This window comes from Mustela erminea, chromosome 1 (genome assembly GCF_009829155.1).
Source record: "Mustela erminea isolate mMusErm1 chromosome 1, mMusErm1.Pri, whole genome shotgun sequence".
Classification (NCBI taxonomy): Eukaryota; Metazoa; Chordata; class Mammalia; order Carnivora; family Mustelidae; genus Mustela; species Mustela erminea.
This window is the reverse complement of record NC_045614.1, coordinates 86,945,365-86,967,937: the sequence shown is the minus strand read 5'-3', so window position 1 is coordinate 86,967,937 and position 22,573 is coordinate 86,945,365. Positions and strand designations below refer to the sequence as shown.

At 35.4% G+C, this 22,573-nt stretch overlaps 1 protein-coding gene across 1 annotated transcript; it reads right to left on the bottom strand.

The window, feature by feature from the left end:
- Window positions 1-2,487: 2,487 nt before the first annotated feature.
- On the bottom strand, window positions 2,488-21,188 carry DAZL (deleted in azoospermia like). The gene is made up of 11 exons (XM_032332295.1): window positions 20,753-21,188; window positions 13,765-13,911; window positions 13,403-13,494; window positions 12,594-12,645; window positions 12,107-12,170; window positions 11,877-12,016; window positions 10,461-10,532; window positions 9,668-9,718; window positions 8,549-8,662; window positions 7,363-7,461; window positions 2,488-4,668 (listed from the first exon to the last, which is right to left on the bottom strand). Exons 1-11 carry the CDS (start codon window positions 20,753-20,755, stop codon window positions 4,615-4,617), a joined length of 888 nt encoding a protein of 295 aa, XP_032188186.1. The 5' UTR covers window positions 20,756-21,188; the 3' UTR covers window positions 2,488-4,614.
- Between the last annotated feature and the right edge of the window lie 1,385 nt (window positions 21,189-22,573).

Here is a 22,573-nt window from a genome sequence, read left to right as displayed (position 1 = left end):
TGGGAATTTTATGTGGGAAAAGGCATATTCCTGGCATGCAGCCTTAATGGAGGTACACATAAGATACAAAGCTTCTATGTGCCTTGGGGAAATGAACTAGAGACTAAGTGGGAAAGTTTCAGTTTCAGACCAGTTTAAAACATAAAATATAGCTACCGTAGAGCTTAATTGTACAGTGCTAGTTTCAACTTCTGTATCAAGAGACAATTTTTTGTATTTCCTTGGGATTGGCCCACAGCTACAGCCATATTAGACAGATGTTTTTAACTCTAAATGCAAAGCAGAATTACCTATCATTTCTTTGCTACAGACTGAATATTTTGCATGAGGATTCAAAACTGCATGTTTATAGTTTGAACTTCTTATGTTTATTGTTTTCTACTACCAAATGTACTGTCTACAGATGGAAAACTCAGAGTTTTTGATGATGGGTGGTGAGGAATTGCTCAAGAAGATTCAGTTACACACAGAGAGACATATTACACGTAATGTCGGGAAGAGCTAGATTATACAGTTATCAATGTATGTACAGGAGCAATCCTCATCTGGAAGTGTTTCAGGGATTCCAAATGATCCTACTCAACAGCTGGGCCTATTTGCAAGACTTGGTCAATGGAAAATACTGCCGCTTTTCTCCCCCTTATGGTCCCCCACCCTCTCTATTGTCATCTTTGCAAAAGCAGAGTGGCACGTTGCCTTATCACTGCTGCTCCTTATTACCCTCAAACAACAGTCATGAAAGCAGGCAAGACGATTAAGCAATGTGGCGGCCCGTTTTTATGAGTTTACCTTTAAAGACAACCAAGAGAATTTTAGAAAAGTGGATAGAGAGCTTCACGAATACAAGGAACTCCTGTGGAGTATTTATTTTTGAAAGTCAACAAATACCTTGCAGTTAAAGTAGAGCAATCAGTATTAGTTATTTTAAACCATACAAAGGTTACATGTTCTTAGGAAGGAAAAAGCATACAATATCTTACAGGGCTGACCAACCTTTTTGACATCACTTGATTTTTATCATTAATTTGCAACATTTTACCAAAAAAAGATGCTATATGAAATTTCTTTTTCAATTCCAAAGACTTGGTTTTGTGTTGAGAATTTTGAGGTATTCCTCAACTTGCAAATACATTTAAAATATCAAGCAGGTTTCAGGGCACCTGGGTGGCTCAGTGGGTTAAGCCTCTGCCTTCAGCTCAGGTCATGATCTCAGGGTCCTGGTATGCAGCCCTGCATCAGGCTATCTGCTCAGCAGAGAGCCTGCTTCACCCTCTCTCTCTCTCTGCCTGCCTCTCTGCCTTCTGTCAAATAAGTAAACAAAATTGTAAAAAAAAAAAAAAAAAAAAATCTATATATATATATATATATATATCTATATATATATATCTATATCTTAAGCAGGTTAATTTTTTTTAAAGATTTTATTTATTTGACACAGAGAGAGATCACAAGTAGGCAGAGGGGCACGCAGAGAGAGAGAGAGAGGAGCAGGGAGGCTCCCTGCTGAGCTGAGAGCCCAATGCGATGCTTGATCCCAGGACCCTGAGATCATGCCCTGAGCCGAAGGCAGAGGCTTAACCCAGAGCCACCCAGGTGCCCCGAAAATACATTTGAGGACATTTTAAAATATTTTAAAAAATATTTTACTTATTTGACAGACAGATCACAAGCAGCAGAGAGGCAGGCAGAGAGAGAGGTGGAAGCAGGCGCCCTACTGAGCAGAGATCCTGATGCAGGGCTCAATCCCAGGACCCTGAGATCATGACCTGAGCTGAAGGCAGAGGCTTTAACCCACTGAGCCACCCAGGTGCCCCTTCAGGCATGTTTAAAACAACTGTTTAAGATATACGTAGTCTAGCTTTACTGTCTCAAAATGTTATACATTTTTATTTAGCTTAGTCAGGGCTAATCAGATATTCTGAAAAACGGTCAGTATATATGTATGTGTGTATACATACATACACATGTACATTTCAGGATTACTAATCTTCAACAAATTATACTTGAAATATCAAAACTTAATCTTTGGTGATTCAGAAGGCACTTTTCTTCTTAGAAAAACTTAGTATCTATTTTTCTAGTAATGAGTCAGTTATGAAAGGTAGCATAAGAGTGTCCAAAGGGGAGAATTTCCTCTTTTCTGGCTTTAGTTTATAGAACTCTGAGTACTGGAGCTTGAGTAATGATCTTTTGGATACATCCTCTATATGAGGTACATATAACATGAAAAATTTAAGCCCTATCATAGACAACTGCAATACTTCCAAATAAGGGTCACAGAGGTGAGGTCCGAAGTATGCAGTACACAAAATATTTATATAGAGTCTCCAAAATGAGAGGGACCCTGGTCATGAAACTATAGTTACATGTGACTTACCAGCATTCTCACTAGGCACCACTCTGTTAATTCATGGCACTGGAACCCATTAACCATTTCCAACTTCACCTACAAGGGATTATTTTCTCAGAAAAACCTATCTCTTAATTTCATAAGAGAGCAATAAAATTCAGTGTATCAAAATTTGCTTTCATAAAGTAACTCCATCAGATTAATAAATTGAACAATATTTACAACTTTTGAATTTTAAGAATCTAAACCTTTTCACATCACTACCCACCCAACACCCCACTATCTCTTTAGCTGATATGACATGAATAAATAGGTTGAAATGATTTTGGGAAAAAAAAAAGTTTCTTTATTTCTGTTTATTCATTTATGCAAAAACAATTTCAACAATAGGAAATAGGAACATACTTATAAGTTTAAAATTAATTTTCCATTTTGAAAGGTTCAGGACTTTTTGTCTCTTATTTCTACCTTACTCTTTTAAATACTTCAGTCCAACAAAAAAAGCAGAAAAATAAAGTTTATTCTCTTACTTTTCTTAAGGTCACATTGGGATAATTAGAATTGGCTCTTTCAAATTTAGGTATCATTTAGAGTAACCTGGAAATTTAATCACAGAATGATACATGTAAGAATGTTATAGCACACCCCAAAAAAAGTACAGAGAATTTTTTAAAGGACAAATTTCAGGGCACTTTCAAATTCTGAGGCATAAGAAAGCCCTCTCAGGGATCCTTACGTTAAAAGACTCTTCCCTTCAGATTCAGAGTAAAAATTATTAGGGATTATAAAACAACAATGAAGACTGATGATATGGCCCACAGTAGTTGCCTTACGTTAGGGCTAAATAGAGTCTCCATGTTTTTAGTGAAGGGACCAATGAAAGAAAGGCCAGGAAGCCACTTTAAACTCATTTTCATGGCAGGTCAAATGATGCTGATCCAGTGTTTCCCTTAGAAAGGCTTTGTACTGTTGCTACCTTTTCAAGGCTTAGCCCTCAAACTGTTCAAGTTGCTACTTCTCTTCTTTATATCATCTGTTCAAGGAGCAAACCTCCTGGAAGAATGGTGCTACAGACTGGAAAATCAAGACTGTAAGGGCAGCAGAGGGGCTCTAGTGCTCTAGCTGTCACGATTTACAACATCTAACAAAGAGACTAGCTAATCTAGAAATGATTGTTAGCTCTGTCCTAGTATATTCTAGAGATACACTTAAAACTTTAGTGGTTTTGAAACACAACCACTTTGACTCTTTTAAACATATTTTACTTTAAAAAGGAAACTATAATAGGTTAACAGGCAAAAATAAAATATATTTGCTCTCTTTAACAAATAACTAATATTTCAATGTTTTTATAAAAACAATTCCTTTCAGATACTCTGATTAACCTTTTAAGTGACATAAAAAAAAGTTTCAGCATTCTTTAATAGCAGTATTTTGCACAATTTAAGATACAGCCATTGAGTTTAGCATTTCAAGGGAAAAAAAAATAAAGAAAAAAGGAGAATGGTAACTCACTGAGAAGCAGCTTATGTACCTAGTAAAGTTTTGCTTGTTTTGGATTTTTAAAAAAATTATGCCCAGAATTTTAGTTATCCTAATTAGCATCCCAATCAAATAAGATATCTATTTGTGGATTCTAGATAAAAAACAAGTACTTTGAACTAATAAACTTAAGACCCACTGATTGGACTGTTTGTTTAGACTCTCTTTTACTAGGTTTAGACAAGGAAGACTTCAATAAAGCTAACTATATATTGAGTTCCACTGATTAAAAATACAGTTTTAAAAACTCTGCTTTTGTGGTAAATTTCGAGACAAATCATAAATGTAAAGAACAATACTGTAAATATTGTACTGTTCACAAGTACTTGTTGGAGAAGTAAAATGCTTGAATTCAAACTATCAAAATTCTGACCTTTCAAAATAGGTTTTCTAATTTTTGGAAAATCAGCAATTGCTTTTAAACTCTTAAAATATCAGTTTCAATTAAAAAAAATCCTTACAGATAAAGTTATTCCTTTCAGTCTCAATTATTTTTTACTTTCAACTATATATTGAACACAGAACCAGTTTCTAAATAAATATCTAATGAACAGTTTCAATGTAAAATAAAACTAGGCAATCTACCACAACTTATGTAAGAAAGTCTGAGTGTGAGTTATAAAATTTCAGAATTAAACTTCTCTAATAGTGAAAACTTTCAGTCTCTTCTTAATAATCAAAACCAGCAACTTTCCACGAGACTAGAAAGTTAGCAGAGAGGATCAAACAGATTTAAGCACTGCTCGACTTCTTCTAAAGTGATGTACTCTTTTATCCTAGAAAAGACAGAAACAGTCCTTTTTTACTTCATTGGAAATTTTGTATTATCACTATGACCTAAGACAGTTGCAAAATACTTAAAGCATTTATTCTGGATTTAAAAAAAAACTATCAATAACAAGAGAAAAATGATCCTTTCTGGGAAGCTTTCTTGAACTTTAAGATAACAAGTATACCAATGACCTAGTTTTATTCAACAATTTAAAAAGAAATCTCAGTAAACTCAAACAGAGGACGGAGTCAATGTCATTTTATTAAGATTCTTAATTAATGACTTGGCAGTGATGTCACCAAAGACAGCTGGTGGAAAACATACGTAATTTTTTAAAAGTACTGTTTTTACTAACAGAGTGTATCTAGTAGAAATCACAGCTTGAGTATAGCACTCCACTTCGAACTGAAATACTATGCTTTTTGGTTAAAAAAACAAAAATTTTGCTATGTTTAAAGGCATACCCTTAACTTGTGATCAAGATATATCATTCTTCAGGAAATGAAGAGATAAATAAAAAATATACATAAAATTTCCTTTCACTTTATGTTGCCTGTGGATGTGAAATATTAGGAAGTAAGGTCTTATAAAAAGGAATGGAGCTGAATGAACTAGTACTAACACAATGGTATTTTCTTTTCTCTAAGAGCTTAATTGTGCCCTTTTCCTAAGATTAAATTCAGTTGTCATATAAAGAAGAGTGGCTTCTGGAAATTTTGCAATCTGTCAACAGGATAATATCCTATTTAGGTTAAAGCCCAAAAAAGTGGTCACAAACTCAAGTTATCTTGAGAGGTCAGGTAGGATGTGAAGATTTTAAAGACAACATGGAAAAGTATATACCTTGCCTTGATACATTCAAATTCAATTAAAACAACAATAACATTTAGCCAATCAAAAGAGGTCTAGATACCAGACAACTTTAGACTACCAACTTTTGACTCCTAGAGCAGAAGAACAGAAAACTGAAGATTTAAAGTAAGGTTTTTGCCTAATACCAGGTGAAAACTCAAGTTTAAAGAGTACTTTTTGCTTTGCAAACATATTTAAGTACTACCTATTTAACCTTCAGAACTTTGGGCAAGGTAGGCTGCCATACAACCCTAGTTCTTTCCTTTTAAATTATACTGTCTTGTGTATAATGAAATAATAAGAGAACAAACATCAAAATTTTATATGTGTTTTACTTCCTATTGTGAAGATGACAATAACTTAATCCAGCTATGGCTCTGCTCTTCTTCTGTATTAAGAAGGAAGTCCTTAGTATATCCTTTAAAAAGGCTTTAAGTTTCACCCTATGCCCATTCATAGGCAGAAAAAAAGCTATTCTCCTTTCCTTGTTTTAAGACAGAAAACAATAGTTAAAAACTTCCCTTTGAATATAAAATGGTATAAGTCATTTTGGAGAAATTCTAGCAATTTCTCAAAAGGTTAAACATAGTTACTATTAGTCAGCAGTTTCATTCCCAGGTATATACTTAAGAGAAATAAAAGCATAGGTCCACAGAATAACTTGTCCATGAATGTTCACAGCATTTTTCATCAGAGAAAGGGGAAACAACCCAAGTTGTCTCTTAAGTAATAAATACACAAGGGTGGTATATCCATAAATAAAAAGAGATGAAGTACACACTGTAACACTGATGAACCTTAAAAGCATTATGCTAAGTGAAGGAAGCCAGTCACAAAATGTCACATATTGCATTATTCTATTTATATGAAATGTCCAGAATAGGAAAATCTTTATTTTTAAAAAAAAAAAAAAGCAAGCTAGTGACTCCCTAGGGGTAGAGGACCTGGGGGGAAATCAAGAGTGACCTCTAATGGCTTAAGAGGGGATTAAAATATTCTAAAACTGATTGTGGTCATGATTGCACAATTTTGTGAATACACTAAAAAATGGAGTTGTTTTAAATGGGTTTACTGTATGGTAGTATACTATATCTCAATAAACCTGTTATAAAAAAAAAAAACTTTCTTTTGCACAATATTCCTCCCCCATTAGAGTGAACTGAAAGTCTACTGGCACCATTTTCCCCACAGCATTTGTTCCCTTTGTGTCTCTGTGTTACATTTTAGTAATTCTCTTAATATTTCACGCATTATTATTATTATTTGTTATGGTGATCTAGGGTCAGTGATTCTGACTCACTGAAAGCTCAGATGACAGCATTTTTTTAAGCAATAAAGTATATTTTAATTAAGATATATATACTTTTTTCTAGATATACTGCTATTGCACACTTCATAGACTACAGTACAGTGTGAACATAACTTTTATATGTACTGAGAAACAAAAAAATCCATTTGACTTACTTTATTGCATATTTAACCTATTGCACCAGTATGAAACTGAACCTGAGGTATCTCCGAGGTATGTTCTGCTTTATGCACCTAAAATTTCCTCTTTTTCCATTTGGTCAAGCCAATATTCTCTTTCAACTCTCTTCTTTCACAACCTTTTCAATTATAAACTTCTGCTAAAGATTTCTTCCCTAAGAACAAACTACACTAGATCAAGGTTTGAGCAGCATAAAATAGCCAGGTAAAACTCACTCACAGAGGTTTTCTGAGTTACAGTCAAATCCAAGAGTTCAATTAAATGCTCTTTGTAATCTCAAAACATATATCCCACAGAAAAAAAGATGCTTCATAGCTGACAGATATGCTTTTTATCCTGTATATTATTCTGTCATACCTTGAAGTAGTCGTCCTGAGTAACAAGAGAGTTTCTCAGTCTGTTCTCTGGGTTAAATAGACAAGATACCACAGTCTGTATGCTTCTGTCCACAGATTTCTGAAAAGAGAAGTATTTTCAATATTTTACTCGCTTTAACAAGCTTTTTAAAGAAAGTTGAACGAATACATGTGCTTCTTTCTGAAGAATTCTTATGTAATCTATAAAATACTATGTAATTCACAATATATTACATTTTCATGTAATTCATTACATGTCAATAAGTAACTTTTTATCAAATAAAATTTTTTAGAATCTTAAGAGTACTAGTTGTAAAGCTCAATTTAGTAAAACCCTCAGATATTTGCTCAAGGCTCTTTAATTTTTCCTGATAGATAAGAAACAGTGAACTTCAACATTCCAAGAAAAAACATCCAGGATAAAACCTGATAATTTTAACTATTCATCACTCAAATCAAGGCATTTTTTCTTTACTCTGTAGTTGAGTAGTTCTCAACAACTTCTTCCATTGAGAAACACAAGGATAAATTTCACAAAATCCAATGGGAAACCTTCAATATTATTATATACATTCCTATCACATCAACTACTTCCACATTCCCACCCACTCAAGAAAAACATAGGAGCACTGAAGAGCGCACTGCTAGTAGTTTGTTCTAATGATTAAAAAAGAAGCAACTCCACCTATTTCAGTATTTCAGTTATAACTAGTGACTCCACCACTCCTGAGAGCTGCTACCATATATAATATTATGGAGAGAATACAATAAATAATTATATATTACTATTCAGCTAAATAAATGTTTAAATGGGAAAAAAGGTAGGTATAATTCATACTAATCTCTCTTTTGAAGTGAGGATTCTTGAGGAAACCTACCTGTCTTCTGCATTCTACCAATTACATTAATAGTTATTTAAGTATGATTTTAAAAACAATGAAAATATAAGAGAGAAAAGGTCTACTCTTTCAGAAACTATATGTAAACACTGAAAGCTTGGGGGTACCCAAAATTTCATCAACTTTTATAAAAACTGCCAAATTATTAGTCAATAACTTAAGCTCTGTAATTTTTGGCTTCTCTACTTAAATTTGAAAAAAGATGCTTACATCTCAAAGGGCCATTATTAAAACTTCAAAAAATAATTGTGAAAATATAAATATCAATAAACAAAATTAGATGTTTGCCTTTTGTGGGCCATTTCCTGAGGATGGAGTAGCTTCATGAACAGAACATTCACTTTGCAAAACTTCAGCTCCTGGATCAACTTCATTACAGTGGTAGTTAACAGCAGTATAAGCCTAAATTATAATAAAAGTATAATTAAAGAGATGTACATTAGATACATTTCTAAACAATTTATTCTTCAAATTAGGTAAGCTTATATTTAGCATTTAAATGTGGGTTGGGTTGTAATTTTTGTATTATTTCAGAAACTTTAAATTGAATAGCTGAAAAGCACTAAAATAGTCTTATATTTGAAAAGTCTTCCAAGCTTCAACAAAATTAGATTAGAAGGGCTCTAAGAAAGACACTCCAACATGTAGTAATAGAATAAGAATTTACCAGTGCCTGAGAATTTTAACTCATGTTATATTATTCAAAGGTCCAATCCTGATAAAAGGTAAATCCAGGAAAAAAAGGAAAAAAAAAAAAAAAGGTAAAGGCTCAACGTTTCAGAGCTAACAGCCTCTTTTATTTCTCTTATAACAGTATTAACAGTAAAATATATGCTTTTCTTCAACAGATGTTTTTACGGGTAGAAAACTAGAGACAGTTTCAATACTAATTCTAAATTCTTTGAATTACAATTAGCATAGGTATTAATACTATCTTTCTTGGATTATATACAATTTAGCACCTGTTGTATGCAGAGCAGCCATTGTCTTAACCTAAGAACAATCTGAGAAACGAAAAGCACAGTTTCTTGCATGAAAGAATAAACTTGGCGTTGACAAGAAATCAATAAAAAACACATGTGATACGGAATTTAAAAATAATTATGCTCAGGCATATGTGAGATGGCAAAAGGCAAAGAAACATTTAACAGTTAAAATAAGAAAAGATTTTAAAATAAAGAAAAGAAAGGGGTGGCTGTGTGCCTCAGTCCATTAAGTGTCTGATTCTTGATTTTGGCTCAGGTCATGATCCCGGGGTTGTGAGACTGAGGCCCACATCTGGCTCTGTACTGGGTGTAGAGCCTCCCTCTCCCTCTTCCCCTCCACTCTCTCTCCCTCTCCAAAAATAAATAAGTAAATAAATAATAAAAAATTAAAGAAAGTATATGTTTGGCTAATTCACCTTACCGGGGGTATAACATAACTCCTTTGTTCTCCAGCAGGCCACTGTGGTGGCATCTTAAAAAGAGAGAGAGAGAGAGAGAGAGAGAGGCAGTAACAGATAGTTAACCATTCCTATAAATTTTCATGAATGTGAAAGATAGACAATGTTGAAGTATTTATCAAGCTGGATTCTTGAACTTGTAGTAACAGAAACATAATGGAAGAAAAAAGTACTTTATGTTTCTAATACCTGAGGGTTTGTTACTTTCATATATAAACTCTAAGTTTTTCTCAATTTTCTGTGTTGGCTTTCAGAAAAAAATAAATAATAGCTTTGAATTTATGACCATAGATAATGGTCATGGGTCACAGATATGGCCATATCTATGATAGAAATTCAGAGACCTACTCCCTTGTAGTAGTCAGCTAAAATAAACACTACCAAATATAACTGGAATCCAATGCTCTAAGAATTGAGTAATCATTTTATTTTGACCAATCCCACTAGAAGAAATTGTAAAAGTCAGTCAGGACATTTCAGCTATTTGACAACAAGGATGAAGAATGTATGCTGAAATACAGAAGAGGACAGCAAATATTCTAAGACAATACAAGACAAAACTTTGTGCTAATAAGTATATTCCTATTAAAATACATTCCATGTTTTCTAAATAACTAGAGGTCCTAATCCTAGACTTATTCTAACTTTTTACCTTATGTTAAGCATACTCAACTAAACAAACTATTACAAAAATTTATATGAATAAAGGCCTCAATAGTATTCCCAAGTAAATCATGTTGTTCCCTCTTAAATTACCTGATAATTATATACAGGCAACTGATATCCAGTGATGACCTGAACAGGTGAACTTGGATAAGGAGGATAGGCCTGAGAATAAAGTTTATAGAGAAACTGCATTAACAAACAAAATTCTTAAAAATTAAAAAGAAGTATTATTCCCAATACAACCCAAGTATGAAAACAAATCTATACACAAATGCAGAATTCTATTGGAGTGACTGGCTTCATGAAGAAAAATTCTTTGTCAAATGTTAAGTCTTTTGGTTGGGGAGGAGGAAGAGATAACTGAGGGAAGTGACTTACTTTACCCATTTATCTTTATCTTACTTGTATATTTGCCTCCACTAAGAAGTGTCTTCCGTACACTGATGATAAAGTTCTATTAGAATAGACTTCCATGTTAAAGTTATATTAATACACCTGTTATTTCTTTGTTAAAACATTTTCAAGAAATTTTGTATTCCTTTTGGGTAATGTGTAGCCAATGTGTAGTCCTCCTACATACTCAGTGGCTCTGTATTTCATTTCTAAAAGGTAAAGGCCATATTTAACCTAAAACTGAAGGGGAAAAAAAAACCCTAATAGAATGTCTTACACCCTTCAATATTTACTGATTGAAATCATCTACGTAATACATACATGAATAGACCCAAGTAAATAATACTTGTTAGGAACAAGTAGGGGTTTTCTTCTAACCATGTTTAGAGCCAGAAAAATAACGAACATATAACCTACATTTCAGATAGGTGGAAAATGTAAACTAATGAGAGACACTACAGAACTACTTCACTACCATTTCTCTTTTCCTGGAAATAAAAGTTTTTTAAACTGAAGAAATAAAAAAATCATTGTTACTCACCATCAATAGGAGATAATAAGTATTCCAAAGCCCATTAAAATTTTAAAGAAACCAGGACCAAACAAATTATATACCAGAAACACAAAGAATTTACAAATATAGTTGTCTTTAGAAACCTTTCCCCATTCTAGATCCAGTACACATCCAGAAGCCAGGAATCTGTATGAGAAGGCATCTGAAAATCACTGCAAATAAAGAATAACTAGAACTGCCAAACATGTAAGAAAAGCTGCCTTCAAATATTTTAGGAGTTACCGCATGGCAGGGAAAAACAGATGAGTATGTTTTTATAGCTACAGAGTTCAGTTCTAAGATAAAGGTTTACAAACTATATAGCAGAAGATTTTCGCTTGGTATAAGAAACAAAATTAAGAACAAAAGATTTCTAACAAAAGTAACATATTTCCTTCCCATCACTCAAAGTATTCAGAGAGTAATATCACTTCTTAAGGAAATTCCACCATTTCTCATTTCAGAGATTAAAAAGTGAGACTGGCTTATTTTTAAGGTGGCCCCATCAATAAAAAATCTCCAAAACCATTAAAAAATAAAGGAAGAAGAATAATTCTTACCTGAACATACTGAGTAATAGGATTCATCATGGTTGGAGGCTGCATATAAGTTTCAGTGTTTGGATTACTCCATACACTCTGAAACTGTGGTGGAGGAGGAGGATTAAAAACCAAAGGACGAGGCTGCACATGATAAGCACCTTTTTAAAGAATAAAATGAAAATAAAGTCCACTTTTAGTTTTCTGAAAAGTTATACATGTCAAAAAGAATAACTCTCCTCTTTACTTACATAAATTTTGTTTCCTGATTGCAGGTCCCAGTTTCAGCTTTTTACCATGGAAATTTATCTGTGACTGAAAATAAACAACGAAACTAAAATCAATTTTCAAAGTCTACTTTCGAGACTTTGGTAAACACCCCAAGTCTTCTAAAATCTATATCCTCAGAGAAGATCAATAGTAACAACATACTCAATCAAAATTTATCAGCATGAAGCTATCTTAACATCTCACCACTCAAGTGTTGAAAAGAGTCTTGGAATTTGATCAAAACATTTTACACTCTGTCTGAAACCTTTCCTGTTTCTAGTTCATGAAGCCAGATGTCCAATTACAAATAAACAGGGCTGACAAGTTACATAAGATTACTCGAGGTTTGGATTTCAAACAGGAAGTTATTTCTATATTTTATACAAGGCTATATATATTCAGGACTCAAACAACACTAAGCATTGCATCCTTAAGCTACTTAAGAGATTTTGCCATAAGATTACTTACTTCTACTATCTTCTGCACATCCACATCATTATAAAATGAAACAAATCCATAGCTAAAAACACAGATAAATAATGTGTAAAAATCACCAGCATTATAGTATAAAACTTCTAATATTCCATGAAATGATTGAAAGAAATGATAATGATAAAAAATGAAGAATGTACTGAGATAAATATTTGTTAGATGTACATGATCAATCCTCTATTAATATTACTGTTTTTTGTTTTTTTCCCCAATCTATGTCAGAATGTGTAAAGATTAATGTAGTGTAAAACATCATTTGTTAACAGAAAATTCCTATCTACGAACCTGAATTTATTATCTAAGGCAAGATGGTTAAAATTTAAAATACTGTTTAATACATATAGAAAATAACTCTTTGTGGGGCACCTGGGTGGCTCAGTGGGTTAAAGCCTCTGCCTTTGGCTGAGGTCATGATCCCAGGGTCCTGGAATCGAGCCCTGCATTGGACTCTTTGCTCAGCAGGGAGCCTGCTTCCTCCTCCCTCTTCTGCCTGCCTCTCTGCCTACTTGTGATCTCTGTCAAATAAATAAATAAAAATCTTAAAAAAAAAGAGAGAGAAAAGAAAATAACTCTTGGATAAAACTGATTAATCCACTTAAATAAATGATAGAAAATATTTACATATAAACACTGCAAAAATGACAAATAGAAGAGCTGACAACAAACTTACCCTTTATATGAAAGAAAGGAACAAAGCAACAGATTTATACAAGTGTAAGAAAACAAATTTTGAATTTTTCTAGGTTAGTTATTTTTTATTTTCACAGTGAACATGTTGTACTTACCCTTTGGACACACCAGTTCGATCCGTGATTATCTTCACTTCTTTTACTGAACCATATCTAGCAAAGAAACTTCTAATTTCGGTTTCATCCATCTATAGAGAAGAATTTGACTTCAAGAGTAAAAACTCAACATTCAAAGTTTTTAAGCATGCTATAAATAAGATTTGAAGATGTGGAAATATCTCCCCCAAGTATCCCCAAACCACCTTCAGATCTTTGTCAATGATAGTTTTAGTCTCTATACGTTAAACATAAACCTAATTCCAAACCTGAATGAAGTTCCAAAAAACCTTATATTTATAACAGAACCCCAACCTCCTTATTCACTAAATATTTTTTTAAATAAATGAAATATACAATACCCTAACATCAATTCCACCAACAAAAACGGTGTTGGGCATGATTTTGCCTTCTGGTAAAACATAGCCTTGGCTGGTTGTAGCTGATGAGGACTGAGTGCTGGCCTCTCTGGAGATGGTTGAGTTTGGAGTCTCAGGATTTGCAGCAGACTATAATTTGGAAAGTAGATATCATCACTAGACATTCAGGCAAAAACCATATATATGAAATAAAATCTTTGTATTTAAAATACAAAATATTTTCATAAAAATTACTTTCACAGTAAATTGGCCAGCAATACAGCTCAGTTTAGGTTTAGGATTAAAAATAATCAGACTAGGGGCACCTGTGTTGTTTAATCAGTTAAGATTATGATTCACAGTCATGAGATCCAACCCCATGTCGGCTCCTTGCTGGGTGTGAAGTCTGCTTAAGATTCTCTCTCCCTCTCCTTCTCTGGAACCTCACCCCTCTCTAAAACTAAACTGAAGTAAACTAAACTAAATTAGCATAAAACTTTTAACAAAAGAATATAGGACCCTCTTAAAACCAGTGTTACTCATCATCTCTTACACAGAGTAGAAAACTGACTTTATACTGAGTTTGTGAACTGGAAAGTTCAGATTTGTAAAAATAGCTCTTAAAGTCATCCTGTTGTATGCCAGTAAACAAACTTTCCCTTTATTAAGTGCCTTATTAAAAAACATGGGAAATCTTTGAAAAATATAAATGAACCTTTCAAAAATACACATCAAAGATTTAAACTGATTTGTTTTCCCTCCTCTTTCTAGTCACCAAAATTAACATGGATTTTATAATTAACTACTCGATGTGTTAGCATGCATTTACTTTAGAAATGAAAACATTATTTGCTCACATATCGTAACTCCTGCTGAAAAAGGCTTACAATCTTTTCCTCTAGTACTAGGGTTTTCAAAGCATCTTTTGAAATAATATTTTTCTTCTTCGATAACACCAAGTAAGTCCCACTGATAATTCTAATTTTCACAGTGGGCTAATAGAAAATACTATCTTTGATAGTATCTTTGATACTATCTTTATTTTCAGTTAAAGAGACCCACACATGAAACTCATTATTTTTCTGGATTCTAATTCAGACCTCTATCTTTAGTCTTTCCATACTAATATTAACATAAATTTTTCTGAAGCAAAATTTACTGGTAATATATATGTTGGAAAAGTAATATAGCATAGTGAAAGAAAAATGGATTTAGTCAGGGGAATCAAGGTTCATTTGCCTTACTTAGTTAGAAGCCACTTATTTGGCAGCTGTTTATAACTGGGAAAACTGCTTTGAGACTGAAGATAACATCTGCAAATCTGTTTTATAAAGTATAATGTGGCATGCCAATATAAATTAGTGTCCTGTTATTTGAATTTATTTCCAAAAGGATAAAAAGTTTCTTTCCTAGTTTTACTATTTATTTATTTTGTGATGTTTTATTAATTAACAACTAATTTCAACTGGAACTTAAGGAACTAGTTTATGGTATATCCACTTATTTGGAGTTCATTTATGAAGTGCCTATTGATTTTAAAAGGGAAATACAAAAGACTACAAAAGAGAGAAACCTATTATATTTCCTGTTATGGAGAAAAATAAGATTAAAAAAAGCAATGGATACATATTTTTTAAAAGGGGAGCACAGTGATTTTTAGAGAAATTAGTAACAATACTAGAGTATTTTTTTGAATTAGAATTCTTGAAGTTACTGATAAATTTAAGATTCTACAAATTGTTGTACTATTTAGAGATGAAATCTGAACTGTCCCATCACCAAATGTGTTTGCATTTTTCTCTATTAATCTGTGCACATACAATTACCCTTGAAAACATGGATTTGAACTGTCCAGGTCAATTATTCACAGATTAAAAAACAAAACAAAACAGTACAGTACTGTAAATCCACTTTTCTCTTCCTTATAATTTTCTAAATATTTTTTCTCTAGCTTATTTTATTGTAAAAATATAGTATATAATCCATATAACTTGCAACTTGTGTTTATCAATGGTTTGTGTTATCAGTAAGGCTTCCAATCAACAGTAGGCTACTAGTAATTAAGTTTTGGGGGAGTCAAAATTTACATGCCAACTTTTGAGTTTGTGTGGAGGGAAGGTGAGTCAGCATTCCTAAACCCTATATTATTCAAGAGTCAACTATATGGGTGCCTGGGTGGCTCAGTGGTTAAAGCCTCTGCCTTTGGCTCAGGTCATGATCCCAGGGTCCTGGGATCAAGCCCTACATCAAGCTCTCTGCTCAGCAGGGAGCCTGCTTCCTCCTCTCTCTGCCTGCCTCTTTGCCTACTTGTGATCTCTATCAGATAAATAAAAATCTTAAAAAAAAAAAAAGTCAACTGTACTTACTTTTATGTGTTTCTATTTGGGTACTTCCTAATTCTTTCCTGTAACTCTACTATAGTACTAGTTCATGACAAGGTAGTAGTATAAAAACTTATTGCTAAAGTTTTTTCATTTTTTGTTTTTAGTTTTTTCTACATGGGACTGTATTACATAAGCCACATATCTTGAACTATTGAAACTTAACTAGATTTCCCTTCACTATAAACAAATTACCAATCCTTTTCAGTTAGCTCCTTTGGAAGTCAAAACAAATAAAACAGTGGTTCTGAAATTCTTATAGACTTTATTTTCTCCTCAATTTCCCCTTCATCTGTGGATGAACTTTGGATAGCTTTCTATTTGACAAACTGTTTAGTATTATCTATCCATGAACGACAATGGATTAATGTATTTTAATTTGGAGGTATATAGTACCAGGCCAGAAATCTGTGCCAGATTATGAACAGTTATGATACTGTATTATTTCTCAACTAGGGGAGATTTTGTGGTCCAGGGACATTTTTGATTGTTACAGCTAAGGGGTACTCCTTATATCTGGTGGTAGAGGCCAAGAATACAGTATAAACATCCTATAATGCAAAAGCAGCTTCCCACAGCAAGATATTACCTGTCCCAAAATGTGAATAGAGTCATGGTTGAGAAACTCTGTGATAGTGTGTACAGAATTGAAAAGCAAAGTTCTGATTCTCATATTCTATTTATAGAAGTAAAATGGATATTTGACACACTAAACAATAATTTTGGGGGGAAGTCCATTGCATATTATAGGAAGTTTGGTTTGGGATTGCTTTATTCAAATTCAGTTTGGTTAATTGAGAAATTAAATGTAATATTCATCGAATCATTTTACTAGTGGCTTAACATCTTAAGGCACTAGCCTGTCTTAGTCCTCAGCCAGCAGGGGGCACTCAAAGCTAACAAAGTAAGCAAAGTATTCCGTTTTTACCAAGACTGATTTTTAAGGGATTTTTAAACTTTTACTGTGTGTTTATTTACACATAATTATAATTTATACATATGATTAATATACAATTTATATATACAACATCCACAACCAATAAACAACTTTTAATACTTTTAAACTATTGCTAAAAACACTCCACAAATAAATGCTTAGGCTAAAGCAAAAAGTTTGGTGTTAAAAGTATTCACCTTAACCATCAATAGTATACAGAAAATAAATTTAAAGCAAATTTAACATAATAAGTTATTTTTCTTAATTATACGTTCAAGTGAGTTGGTGGGTTTTGAGATGAGTAAGGCTAGGAAATTAAATAGGGCGGAACTTGGAGGCCATCATATACATAATACTCATCACTGCTATTTATAGTAATATATTCACTGTTCTACCTGGATAACAAAATGACAAAATTAACTAAAAGCCGGAAAAAAGCTGTATCATTACTAAAGCTCCTGGGCTGTCAACTAACATTATTTCATTCAACTATTATATCTACATGCAAGCAAACTGAAATCTAAAACTGACTACAAAAAAGGTCCAATTTGTAGTCATCAAAATTCTATCCATAAAAGTAGCAGCTAATAAAGAGAAAAGCTAAAAGGAAATAGGAAATGAAAATCAGAATTAGACCTCCTAAGTAAATCCAAGAGTGGACTCTTGGGGGCAGGGGGGTGGGGGAGAATCCAAACAATAAATCAAACTAGCAAGAAAATGGGCAAGAAAGCATAAATATAAATTTTTCTTGAAAAAGGTGCTATGACCACAGATTGTAAGATAATGCTATGTAAAAACTCTCTGGAAGTAAATTTGGAAATCTTGATGAAATAGTCAACTTGCTAGAAAAATGTGAATTTTAAAAAACAATCTAAAGAAAGGAAAGAATACTTGATTCTTAGGCTCAGTTCCACTGGGAGTTTTTTCAAACTGTAAAGAAACCGATTTTTTGTGCGTGTGCAGGGCACAAGACAGAAACAATGGTAGACAGAAGACAGAGGGTAGGAGAAAGAAAATTCAAGGGTACCTAGTTGGTAGACCCTTGATCTCAAGGTTGTGAGTTTCAGCTCCCTGGGTACAGAGATCACTTAAATAAAGAAACTTTAAAAAATATCAGTCACTTTAACTGAAAAAAAATTCCAGAGAAAAGACAGGAAAAGAGAATTACTCAAACCATTTTCCAAAACTAACACCTCAATAACAAAACCTTATCAAAATGGTCCACCTCAATCTCTAATATTGAAAATTCAAGGATGGTTCATTCTTAGGAAAGCTACTACTGTAACTCACCAATGAAAAAGCATTTTAAAAACTATAGCATTCAGGGGTGCCTGGGTGGCTCAGTGGGTTAAGCTGCTCAGGTCATGATCTCAGGGTCCTAGGATCGAGTCCCATATCAGGCTCTCTGCTCAGCAGGGAGCCTGCTTCCCTCTCTCTATCTGCCTGCCTCTCCATCTACTTGTGATCTCTCTCTGTCAAATAAATAAATAAAATCTTTTAAAAAAAAATACAGCATTCATTTAAAAAATTTTTTTTCATTTTTTAATTTTTAAAACCTAAATAAAAGGGAAGAATCTTCTGTTGATGTAATTTTAAGCTAACATGGGGCTTAAAATGAATCCACCACTTCCAGTATAAGTAGGAAATAAAGGCAACTCTGTACAACCACTGTAAATTACAAAGAATTTGTAAGAGTTCTTAAAAATCCTTTAAAAAAGATAAACATCCAAATAGAAAGGTGCGTTAAGAATTTATGAGAACGAAATTTTGAAAACTAATGACTTCAACTTAATGATCAAAAAGAAAAAAACTCATTAAAACATATTTTCCAGCTATTGGTTTGGCAATTCAAAAACTGTAACAACTCTCATTGGAAAGAGTGTGGAGAAGAGATCACTCTACATACTCTCTACACACTGGGACCTGGTTCCATTAAGAGTAACTTGGAAGGATATACCGTAATTTAAAATTGTTTTAAAATGGGCATCAACCTTTCACCCAGTTGTTTCCACTCCTGGCAATTAATTTCAAGGAACTAATGCAACAGGCATGCCAAAACATTTGCACAAATATACTTACGACAGTATTGTTTTTTAAACAGAAAAAGTATTCATTATAAGGGAATTTGATAAAAATAAATGATGATATAATCTTACAGTCTTAACATTACATATTTAAAATCATTTTATCTTTGAAATAAGGTCCATTATATTAGGTGAAGGATAGAGGATATAAAATAACAGTATTATGTGACATGGTCCAAATTCTATAAATTAAAGTTCACCTATCTAAATGCAATACATGCATAAAAACAATCTGGAAGGGTATTCATACAGCAAAAACTTGACTAGTGGTTAGAGGTGTTGGGACAATATTTTCTTACACTAATTACTTTCAAATGAGTTAATATGCTACTGTTATAATCAGGGGGAAAAAAACCCCAGCTATTAGCATCTCCCCCTTTTCCTCTAAAAATATAGTGAAAAAAAATACTGGAATTTTTTTTATAGTAACTCAGTGGTTATTAAGTAATTAGTAATATGGATAACGATGTAACACAAATAATCACTACAGAATAATATGTATAATTATACATTTTCATTTTAGTACTTCTATATAGGAATATAAACTACATAAATTTCCTCCCTTTAGCTCAAAAATTGGAGACTAACGATCATACTATAAATCCACACAGTATATAATACATCTGTGAGGTAAGGTTGGTTAAAAGTGTAGCATCTTGTGGTGAATCAACTCTACATTTACCCAAACTCAGCATAAACGTACACCCCAAAGAGGTAGTACTACCGTAGGTACGTTATGTCGAAATTCTTGGTTTATCCGGAGAGAAAAAGGGTCCCTCCTAAGCACAAAACCTGTCAACTGCTCAGGGCCGCGGTCCGGGAGGAGCACAGGCGGGCCCGACCTCGTGCGCAGATGATGGCGTCGGCGAGTTTGCCGTCCCTAGTGGCCGCACGAGGGAGCCCCCAGCGCCAAGCCAGGAATGAGGGGTCGCCACGGAGGCTCTCCAGTCCCACCCGCCGCCGGATTCCCGCAGGAGCGCACCGCTCCCGACATGCCCACCCATCCCACCCCCACCCTACCCACCCGCCAGAAAGGAACCCTTAGTCGAGGAAACTCCGGCCCTCCAAGTCAAAAGGCGACTCCCTCAGAGAGTCGGTGGCAGCGGGCGTTCGGTAGGCGGCAGCCTGACGCCATCTCGCGGACGACGCGCTGCCTCCCCCCCACAGGGTAAGCGCGGGAAGAGAGGCCTGCAGGGTGGGGGTGGGGCGGGCGCGCGGTGCCCCCCTCCCCCCACTGAGTCCCAGAGGCCCACTCCAAGGGCCCCCCCTCACAACCCAGCCCGCCACGGCGGGAGGCAGGCAGGGCGGCGTGAAGGCCGCGACCCGGCACGTGGTCGGCAGGCAGCGGGTGGGACAGCGAGCCCTCAGGGCCTCCACCCACTGCGACACCCGCTGGCATGCCGCCCCTCCTCCACCCCTCTGCGCTGCCTCGACCTCCTCTCTCAGGCCTTGTCTGTGGTGCACCCAGGAAGGGAAGGGGGTGACCCCGCTTTCAGCCCCCCTCTGGCACAGCGCTAGAAAGGCTGAGTTTCCACCACCCGGGAGGATCCAACCCGGCGTGGGCCCTTTAGGCCTTCTCCTCAGCTCACCATGATGGCGGCAGCTAGCAGTTCCCTCTGGTGAGGCTCGAGGAGGAGCGGAGGCGGCGCTTCTGGCACCACTCGTGGGGCTGCTGTGGGGTCTTCTCGTGGCACTGCCCGGCTTTGACTGGGCAAAGGGATAAAAGTCAGAGGACTGAGGAAAATCAAAGGCGAGCGGTGAGGCCGAGGAGCCCTAAGAGCTGAGTGGCGAGGCTGAGGGGCGCTGGCGAACTGAGGCGTGGCCTGCGAGGCTCCCGGAGGTGGCTCCTGCGCCTGGTACGGGGCTCGTGGTAGACGCCTCAGCCAATGGGTGGCAGCCCCCCGCCCCCAGTGGGGGGGTTTAGGGGGGATGCCGGCTCCCCGATCGGGGGTGTGCAGGGGGTGCGCGCGGGCCGGCTCTCCGCAGCCAGGAAGTACCGACGTGAGACAGACCGACAGACCTTCCCTCGCCGCCCCCCCCCCGACACAGGTGTCACCCTGAAAATGCCTTTGAGGCGCACTTGAAATGAATATACATCTTTAAATATATGTTAAAATTAAAAATTTTTTGATGCGTCTAGGCTCTAATTTCAAAATGGCGCCCTGAACGCGTAGGATTAGCCGGATCACGATTACCCTATCATCAACCCCCAAAATCAGTTAAATGCCTACAGAAAAAGAAAATAGAACCAAGCTTATAAAAACATGGAAGGTTACCCCCAAAGTCCACAAACTTGGGCGCTTTTCTGCCAAGTTTGAAGTAGATGGAGTTGGATTGAAAAACAGGGCAGGCCTATTTGGTTGTTCAGGTCGTTCACCAGTTCCAAGAAATGTTCTGATTGTATTGAGCGACTACAGCCAGGTACCACAGATACAGAATTCCAGAAAACAGGCGAACATTTCTAACCTCAGGGAGTTTTAAATTGTAAAGGCGAAAGTTTATTTTCTAGGCCTTACAGGAAGAAACTAGGCCTGCTTAGAGAATTCTAGAACATTCTCAGGGTCTGAGAAACAAGGCCTAGAGCAAGGGTGAGCTGTAGGGCAGTTGGTGGAGCAAATAACACACGTTTGGGAACCACGCCAGCATTCTTTACTCACAGGATAGCCAGCTATGACTTTAATCTTCAAACTTTACTTTTGTACTGATGAAAAGCATAAAAATGTCACTTGGTGAGCTGGAATAGTGGTGGACTTCTGTAACCTGAAAACTTTCTCACTACCAACACCTAGCATTACTGGATAAAATAATAACTAGCCTTATTTTAAATAGTTAGCCAAACCCATAAGAAATGAAGGGAAATATGAATATGCCAGAAATTGAAACTGAAAACGATAGTAGTTACTTCTTATACTGATTATTCTCTAGCCCTAGGTATGGGGACTGGGGTGTAAAATGCCAACAAAACTTCTTGGTTTTTGCCCTGGAAAAAACCCCAAACCCAGAGAACCAGGTCCCAGGCAAACCATTTAGGATTACCATTTAGTTGGCCATCCTCAATGTGGGCAGGATGTTGTTAGTCTCTAGAGGTCCAGAAGTATACGGGCAGAAGATAAGGGTTTGAAGTAGCTCAAGGTGGGAGCAGGAAGGGAGTACACTACAGAAAGCTATTGTCCCTGAAAGACATAATCCTCAGGAAAAGGATAGATTAGGGAAAATATAAAACACCCAGTAGATAACCAGATGGGGAAGCTTGTCCCATTTCTAGATGAAAAGAAAAAAATTATTTAACTCTGATGAAATTTTGAAACCCATTGCCTGCATTTTGTAAGAATTTGGAGTTTAATTTTTAGCACTTACATGTTGTTAGAATCTCAAAACTTAGTAATTGATTCCCCAACCCTTTCCTCTTC

Bases quoted from the DNA above. Each gene is read 5' to 3' on its own strand.
- DAZL (XM_032332295.1), bottom strand. The intron at 12,017-12,106 runs GTAAGTAAAGAG...TTCTTTAAAAAG, and splicing joins AATCAGGAAACAAAATTTAT to GTGCTTATCATGTGCAGCCT. The intron at 9,719-10,460 runs GTAATTTAAGAG...TCTCTTTTTAAG, and splicing joins TGCCTGTATATAATTATCAG to ATGCCACCACAGTGGCCTGC.